The sequence below is a fragment of the Pyrus communis genome, chromosome 14 (genome assembly GCF_963583255.1).
Source record: "Pyrus communis chromosome 14, drPyrComm1.1, whole genome shotgun sequence".
Classification (NCBI taxonomy): Eukaryota; Viridiplantae; Streptophyta; class Magnoliopsida; order Rosales; family Rosaceae; genus Pyrus; species Pyrus communis.
The window spans coordinates 13,470,962-13,480,302 of record NC_084816.1 but is presented as its reverse complement, the minus strand read 5'-3'; the positions used below and the strand labels follow the sequence as shown (position 1 = coordinate 13,480,302).

Here is a 9,341-nt window from a genome sequence, read left to right as displayed (position 1 = left end):
CATGTGCACGCTATGTTTTTTTAGTTTTATTTTTTATTTGTGGTGAACCATGTGTACGGTAGATAAAAGTCCAAACAACTATGATGCCACGGTACCTTGACGAAGACATTTTGATAAACGACAAAGGATTTTTGTCCCACCTCCTCAACTAACCATTTACTTATTTCTACAACCAATAGTTGAACAGAATAATTGGACCTTAAGAGCTTCTTCTTTATAATCAAATCCAACAGGATTATAGTTTACATATGTTTATAACAAATGTCAACTTATGACTTAATGTTAGCATCAATAAGAGAAAACAATGTCAACTTTGGTTGTGTGTATTTTTTCTTGTTTGACTGTAACTTCATTTTCGTATTTTTATAATTAGTTATGGTTCACAATTAGATGTTAACTTTTCAATTCACAGTTTTCCGGAATCAGATTATTTAGTAGAACTTTATCCAGTTGCATGTTGTTATCTACTCTTTAAGTAAATAACAGTTTGTCTTAATACCTTTTTTTTTATTACAAGTGATAATTACCTTAACTAAGAAAGAATTTGATCGTAGTAAGGCTTTAATTTCCGAAACAATCAACCACTAATTTCTGATACGTATGCCTTCTCCTTGGTTTTTTTTATTGATTAAAATGTGTACAATTTAAATTTCTGTTTCTATCAACTACGTACGGTACGGAACTCATCCATGTTTATATATAAACCTACTCTCACCATATATTCTTACACATGCGAGCTAGGTAGTGCCAACAGCTGCTAATAATCTCCAATCTGCTTGCGATAAACATGGAGCCCCATCGAAGCAAACCCATCTCAATTTCTTGTTTTCTTTTCTTTTTAGTTCTACTCGCGTATTCCGGATCCCTCACAGCTCAAGAAGTCGGTAAGTAAGCACAATCCCACAACATGCTTTTATTTATTTTTCCTTTGTTTTTAAAGAAAAAAAAAATGAATCATATCTGCATATGTATTGCAGAGGATGAAAGAGAGTTTGATTATCTTCAAGAGGGTGGAAAGGGGCCAAAGCATTGGGGGGAGATTAAGGAAGAATGGGCGGCGTGTAACAGCGGGAGCATGCAATCTCCAATAGATTTATCAAATCACAGGGTTACATTATTCCCAAACTTAGGGAAGCTTAAGACCAACTACAGACCTCGTAATGCAACTATCAAGAACAGAGGCCATGATATTTCGGTAATGTTATTTTATTTATTTATTTAGTTTTGATACACAACAATATTTAACAATAAAATATGAGATTTGAGATAGATTATTCAATGGGCTACCTATAATAATTTGGTATCAAAATCACCATCCACATGAATAAAAAAATAAGTTTCTTCTTACAAGTACAGAAAAAATATCACTAAAACTCTAGTACTAGTGACTGAGCAAAACAAACCTTTTCATTGTCAACAAATGTATCATTTTTATATGTCTAAATAACATTATTATTCTGATATTGTGTATATTGCTAATAAGCTCCATCAACTCAGTTCATTGTTCATTGTTTTGTATTCATCTTACGTACATATAGGGATGACAACAGTTTAGTTTGGGAATGCAAATGTCATAGCCATCCTCATAACCATGAAAATTAAGGCAAATTGATCCCATAAAAAAATGAAAGCAATGACAAAAGCAAATACAACAGCCACTACGGGAGAAAAACAAAACAAATTATCAAATAATTTCAATACTTGACGAATATACATACATATATATTATATTTGGGGCAGATTCGGGGCCGGTTACGAATTGGCAACCCTAAAACCATATCCAAAACATACATGAATTTTCATTCCTAAATTCTCCCCATTCGAATGGTTATCAGGTTTAACGGAATGAATTACCATCTCTAATTATGTGCATACATACATATATAAGTGGTGGAGGGAGGGTGGTGGAGAAATGAAGGACAATGAAAAGAACAAAACTTATAAATTAAAATAACTTTTCATTCTCTCTCTTCTAGAAAACGAACAGTTCAAACTAGAAGAATTACAAAGAAAAGATTATCAACTTAATTATTATCTATGAATTTGCAGGTTCAATGGGTGGACGACGCTGGAACAATTAAGATAAATGGTACTGAGTATCCGCTAAAACAAGGTCACTGGCATGCCCCAGCGGAGCATTCCATCAACGGCAGAGTATATGACATGGAGCTCCACTTGGTTCATCTAAGCTCCGATCCCAACGTAGCAAACAAGATCGCCGTCACTGCAGTTCTCTACAAGTTCGGTCGTGCAGATTCTTTCCTTTCTACGGTACGTCCTCAACTAAACTCAAGTGTCCTAATTTGTTCACCATGTTAAAGAGGTGAGTATCAATGTGTTATTTGGCTTAATCATGGTTAACAATATATATGTGTGTGTGTGTGTGTGTGTGTGTGTGTGTGTATGGGTTTAGGATCCGAGGATATAAGCTTTTGACACACCTTTTGATCCATGTTTTTGTGAGGTCCATTTTATAATGTATTTCAACGATCTAATTGTTTATCTTAATGTCTTACCTCAAAGATTATGTCTCCCAAAAATCACCCAAATCTAAAACCATATGATTGTTGAATATGGTTTAGGATTTCTTGTAGAACTGTATCTTTTTTCTTCACTACAAATGAATGTTTTAATGATTTCGGGTTTGTCTAATTTTTTACAAAGATTATCTATGAATGATGTTCTAAAAGATAAATTGTTCGAATTGTTAAAATACATTATGGAGTGGGTCTCACAAAAACGTGTGTCACAAATTGTGTAAAAAGAGTAATATCACAGATCCGCCCACGTAATATATATATATATATATATATATATATATATATATGAATGATGTTCTAAAAGATAAATTGTTCGAATCGTTAAAATACATTATGAAGTGGGTCTCACAAAAACATGTGTCAAAAATTATGTAAAAAAAGTAATATCACAAATCTGCCCGCGTAATACACACACACACACACACACACACATACATGGGTTTAGGATCTAGTACATACGCTTTAAACACACATGCATTGGAAATTATACATGCATTTCGACAAACATGTTTTGTGCAACCCACTCCGTAATGTATTTCAACGACCCAACCATCTATCTTTTATGTTTTACTTCAAAGATCATATCTACCAAAAATCATCCAAATCCTAAATCATATAACAAATCGATTAAATTTAGTGTTTCTTTGTAGCACCGTATTCATCTATTTTCGTCACTACAAATGAATGTCTTAATAGTTTTGGATTTGTCTAATTTTTCGTAAGGATGATCTATGAATAAAATACGAAAATATAGACAATTTTCAAATAATTGAAATATATTATAAAGTGAGCCCTAGAAAATAGGTTTCAAAATGTGTATCTCTGGATCCACCCTATATATATATATATCTTAGGACACACGTTTTCGTGGCTTCCATTCTGTAATTTTTTTCAAGGATCTAAACCGTCTATATTTCAATTCATCTTTTAGAGATCACCGTTATATAAAATTAGACAAATCGCAAACCGTTAAGACATTCATTTGTAGTAAAAAAAATGAATAGATTCAGTTCTACAAAGAAACACTAAATTTAATCCAATGGTTATATGGCTTCAAATTTGGATGATTATTGGTAGAGATGTTACTTAAGGGAAGACATAAAAGATAGAAGAGTTTGCATCGTTGAAATACATTATGGAGTGGGCCCTACAAAAGGTGTGTTGAAATGTGCGTTATAAACGTATGTTGTCAGATCCTAAACACACACATATATATATATATATAATATGTATCCATGTATATTACGGAGTAGATCTCACAAAAATATACGTCAAAATGTATGTAGAAATGTTGCATCTCTGAACAATAAGAGCGTACATAAGACATGTCAAACATAATAGTGGAATATAATTTCTTAACTATATATGAAGTACCCACATCCAACTAACGAAAGAAATAACTCAATTCATGAATTTTAGTAAATTATACAACTTAGGAAACTACCGCAAAGACACCACAAGGACGACGGAAAAAAAAAAAAAACACACACACACACACACGGTACCACACCATAATGATCTTTCAATCAAATCCTGGCTCCACAACTAATGTTATGGAAATACATTTTAGTCAAAACGATCCTTGAGAATCTCAGATATCAAAGTGAGATATTATACAAATATCATAAACCATTTTAGCTAAAAAGTCTTATGAAAATACCATATGATCCTAACATGTTGCAAGCTGTGAATTAATTACAGTTGATGAAGGATGTAGAATCGATGACTGATCAAATGGAAGAGAGAAGCATGGGCATTATTGATCCTAGAGAAATCAAAATTCGTGGGAAATCCTATTACAGATACATGGGTTCACTCACTGTTCCTCCTTGCACTGAAGGCGTTATTTGGACCATCAATAAAAAGGTAATTTAGGAGCAGTTTGATAACAATTTCATTTTCAGTATTCAAACAAAAAATTGAAAACAAAATAGTTATCAAAATGCTCCTTAATAATCAATTAATACTGCTAATACCTTTATTTTTTCACTAAAATGAAAGTATGTAACCCTTTACCATATTTGATTAATTTCTTCACAGATACATACAGTCTCAAGGGATCAAGTAAATCTATTTCGATTGGCTGTGCATGATGTAAGTAGTTGTTCAAACCCACCCCCAAACCAAAATAAAAATAAAAAAAAAATAATAATTTTAAATAATCAAAGTCTTGTTTCATGTTTTTAAATTGATTGATGCAGTATGCGGAGGCGAATGCAAGGCCAGTGCAACCACACAACCTTCGAGATATCAAGGTCTATGACAAAAGCGCAAGGAGCACAAATAAGCATTGATCATATCTAGGGATGATAATTTTCCCTTCGAATTTGACCTTAATAGGTCGGATTCGGGACAGAGTGTTTATGTATTGTATCGATCTGAATCCGCATCATTTGGAGTGTGTGTGTGTGTCTATATATATATATTTATCATGGTGATATTGATTCATGTCTTCTTATAATTGTAGGACCATATAGTGGTGGTAAAATGGTGACGGCGTCTTCAATTGGAATATGTTATATTTTCTATATTTTGTGGGCACAAAATATTAGGGAACACTTTTTATGTTCGGTTTTACTATTATGATTATAGTCATATATGTTCGGATTTACAATAAAAATAGTCATATATGTAAGGTTATTATCTAACGGTCATATATACAAAGGTATCATATTTTTGTGCTAGGTAGGGCTGTCTGAAAAAGAGTAGAGATGTTGAAACACTTACATCTGTTCTTATCTATTGGGAAATTATAAAATGAAATTGGTAAAGGGTCACACACTGAATTGATGATCAAATTAAAAAGGAAGCTTAGTGTTTGAGTTAATATTTGAACATTGGATTTAGACGAAGGAAAACCCAAGAATGCCAACTAAAAAGTGACTTGCCCGAAGCGCAGCACCAAGCCCAAAGGCAAAGTGAAACCTTCTCATCCAAGATACAAGCCATGTGCTTACCACTGAAGTGGCAAGTGATCAAGACTAACCTACTACCAGCTAAATAACACTTTCTAGTGGCATTCCAAGTAAAAAGTTGATGACTCACTACCCTTCAGATACTTTCGGGCAAAAGCAAAGTCACAGCAGTCGGGCTAATTTGCCTATAAAAGGAGGAAGAGGCCCCAGAGACAAGGACACTCAACCAATCAAACAAACAAACATATAAACTCTGCTTTCAAGCCAGATTTGCATTCAAAAGCTGAAATCAACCCATATTCAGTCATTTTTAGCGACAAGCTATCTTTTGCCCAGTTTAAAGCTCTGATATCTCCCTTAGTGGCATAGTATCGATTCCCTTGTGTAAACTTGTTTACCATCCATACCTTTTTAGCATATAAACTCCTGTTAATTCAAAGAGAAGTGATTGCAAGAGGTTCAACCTTGACAGACAAGGTGAAATCTTGCCCGACGCTCTTTGTTTGGTTTCTAAATTTGTAGAACTATCACTTAATACATTCTCCAATATGTATTCAAGCTATTTCCATCAGTTTTCCTATCTTAAGAGCTCCATATGCATCTGGATGTGGTTAGTTTAATGGATATGTTATCATTAAAATCAATCAAGAACCACGTAAATGGCTTAAAGGTGCCTGGACTCCCTTCATTTGAACATACAAGACTATGAACTAAAAGTCCTTGTTTACAAGGCAAGAAAAAAAAACTTAATGTGGACTTAACCCATCCATGACAATCCTTTAATAACAAGAAGCCCGAGTAACTTGGGGTGCAAGTAATCAACTAAAAACACTCTTATTTTACATTTGTTATGCTGAGAAAGCAGTGGCATACCTAGCACTTAGAGTTAGTTTTGATTACGAGCCTCAAGACCTACACCTAAGGCCCCACAAAGGCATCTTTCAAAACTAACTTTGTCCTCTTCTTGTAGCACATCAACAAGCAAGAGCCCGACTACACATCCAAAGTGCCAATCCCTTAGGGAGCTGTGTTGAGGTCCAAGGATCAGTCTCCAAAGAAATCTTCGCCTGAACATAGTTTTGGCATGCCCAGTGAGACATTCATGGTCTTGTATGCCGAGAAAAAGAAGAAAGGAGAAAACCTTCAGGTGGAACATAGAATACGGGCCATCCCAGTGTCTACCAAGATCAAGCATGATAAATCATCCAGAGGATTTTCCTTCCTTGCAATGACCAGCTATTCTAGAAAGCCTAACTTCATTTAAGAAGTTAGGAGGAAAGGTGACCAATGAAGATTTGCAAGCCACTGATACAAGTGCTGAAAAGTATGGAGAAGATCACTCTGGAAACCAGAGGAGAAGTAAGCAAACTCTATTCCTTAACAAGGATTCTGCAAAGAAGATTAGATCTAGAGTACTCTACTCTAAAGAATAGTTATGCCAGGGAAATGATGAGAGAAAGGAGCCCTGAGAAAGAACCAGTTATCCCCCTATTTCCTATGCTTAAGGAAAAGAATGATAAAGGAAAAAACAAGGAATGATCTGGAGCTAGTTAGCCAGTGTTGGAGAAGTTCCTAGAAGCAGATTTGCCCGACCCCCTATTATTTTCACTAAGTAGTAGAGGGCAGAGCGGGCAAAAAAGAAAGAAGTATAGGATGCCCTACCATGGCAGACAAGCCTTCTCCTTATAGGGCCCCACCATTGGCCAGTAAAGGAGGGGATGCCAAGTGGAGACAGCTCGAACCAAAGAATGAAACCTTATCAGGCAATGGCCGTAGCCCAAAATTAGGAACCCCATATACCCCATACAACAATACAGCTAACCAGCAGCTTAGAGATAAGTTAGCTGAGTTAAGAAGGATGATGGCCCATAATGCTCAACCTCAGGCTCGCCTATTGTTCAGGATCACTTACCAGAAGCCATACCCGGAGTATATTGATGAGCAGAATCATTTTGCACTCAACTTCAAGATGCCCGTGTTTCTCACTTTTAGTGGGGAGGATAACAGTGTATCCTCTAGAGATCACATCTTCAAGTTCTCCAACCATTGTGTGCCATTCTAAGACAATCCTAATTATAAGTTAAGATTGTTTGGGAACTCATTCGTTGGCCTAGCATCTTAATGGTATTCTCTGTTACCCCCCAATTCTATTACTAACTGAGGGCAAATGGAGATGGCTTTCCATGAGCAGTTCTATAGGATGGAGCCTAAGATGTCTCTCAATGATTTAGTGGAGGTGAAGCAATACGAACATGAGTCTACAAAAGACTTCATGATGAGGTTCAAAATGACAAGAATAAGGTGCCAATTCCATATCAATCATGCCCAACTCAAATCCATTGCTCAGAAGGCTTTGATGCTACCTTTGAGGAAAAAGTTTTATAATGTACAGTTCAACGAGTTACAAGAGTTGGTAATTGCTACCACCAAGTACGAAAAGTTGTTGCTTGAGGAACAGCAAGTGAAGCACTCATCTAAGGCTCCTCATTTTTACAAAAATAAAGTTGCAATTCACCAAGTGGAGTTTGAAGGAGCTAAGCCAGAACAAAATGATTGCCATGGAAAAGAAGGGATGGACATGTGTGCAGCAGAGATGACTACCCCCTTTAAACCTTTAATAGTGAAGGGTTTAGTCCAACTAGTGAAGGATTAGAAAGTGGTGATGAATGATGGTGGATTTGTCCCTATGAAGCCCCTAAATACCAAAGTTATTCTTTTGATTTAACCAAGGCCTCGGAGATTTATTAAGAGTTGGTGCGGGCAAAAGTGATCGTGCCCAACAGCACCACAAAGATGCCTAAGCCAGAAGAGCTAAAGGGAAAAAAGTATTGCAACCTGCATTAAACCTTCAATCACTCCATAACCAACTGTGTCCAGTTCAGGGATTGGATACAAGACCTCATAGTGAAGGGAAAGTTGTTGGAAAATCACAAGCCAATATAATGATTGACACGAATCCCTTCCCAGAAGCCCCAATAAACATTATCAACTTAACTTGGGTGAAAAAGGGAAAGGAAAAGCTACTTGGGAAGTGAAAGCAGAAATGAGGCAAGTTGACAAACCAACAGAATGAACTATCAAGCTGCCCAAGAAACCCAAAGCAACTATAGTTAAAGGACTGGTGTTGTGTAGTAAGTGCCAGGGCGAATGTGAGCTAGAAGTGCTAACATCAAGAGCCATTATTGATCAAGAATTGATCAGAAGAAAGGAGAAAGAGGAACAAGAAGCTTGCGGAAGTATCATGCAGGCAGTTGAGAAATAGACCTCTAGAAATGTTTTCCAAAGGTTAGGATGAGATTCTCAACCAAATGGCTTATCAGAGGTATTCAGAAATTATGAAGCCTCTGAAGAGGTGGAGGATAGAGAAGCCAAAATACCAAAATGGGTGGATGTAAAGTATCCCCAACCAAGTTACAATGATGTTAGAATGAAAAGAAGAACAAAGAGCATTATATCCCTATTCAGGCTGAAATGGTACGTAGAAGGAAAAGATGGGAAGCCTGTCAAAGAAATGGGAGCCTCTATAATCAGGAGAGTTCAAAGGCAACATAAAGCCCACATGAACTCATTAAAAGTCCCCACTACCTCGGAAACCTCTGAAAATGTGAAGTTTGAGAAAATACCTTATAGAGGAAGAAATCAACTTCATTGGAGAAGCAAAAATGAGCTTAAAAAAGGCAAATAGCAAGACTGAGGGTGAAGGAGATAATGTGCCACAAAGCCCTCATCCTGAGAAGTACAGAATCCTAAAGACAGCTCAAGAGGACATGGTAATGATACCAACACCAAGATGGAGCCCGGAGCCAATATGTTTTAGAACTATCTCACCGAGAGAAAAATACACCACTATTGCTGGTTGATACTCTTTGTGAGAACCTAGTGTAGG

At 36.1% G+C, this 9,341-nt stretch overlaps 1 protein-coding gene across 1 annotated transcript; it reads left to right on the top strand.

The window, feature by feature from the left end:
* The first annotated feature begins 787 nt into the window (after positions 1-787).
* Positions 788-4,834, top strand: LOC137714788 (alpha carbonic anhydrase 7-like). Its single transcript, XM_068453924.1, has 6 exons — positions 788-884; positions 978-1,195; positions 2,050-2,271; positions 4,242-4,406; positions 4,581-4,634; positions 4,742-4,834. The coding sequence occupies exons 1-6, from the start codon at positions 788-790 to the stop codon at positions 4,832-4,834; spliced, it is 849 nt and encodes a 282-aa protein (XP_068310025.1).
* Positions 4,835-9,341: the final 4,507 nt, after the last annotated feature.

Coding starts and splice junctions, on each gene's coding strand:
- LOC137714788 (XM_068453924.1), top strand. CDS start 788: ATGGAGCCCCATCGAAGCAAACCCATCTCAATTTCTTGTTTTCTTTTC. Junction 1,196..2,049: donor ACAGAGGCCATGATATTTCG/GTAATGTTATTT, acceptor ATGAATTTGCAG/GTTCAATGGGTGGACGACGC. Junction 4,635..4,741: donor TTCGATTGGCTGTGCATGAT/GTAAGTAGTTGT, acceptor TGATTGATGCAG/TATGCGGAGGCGAATGCAAG.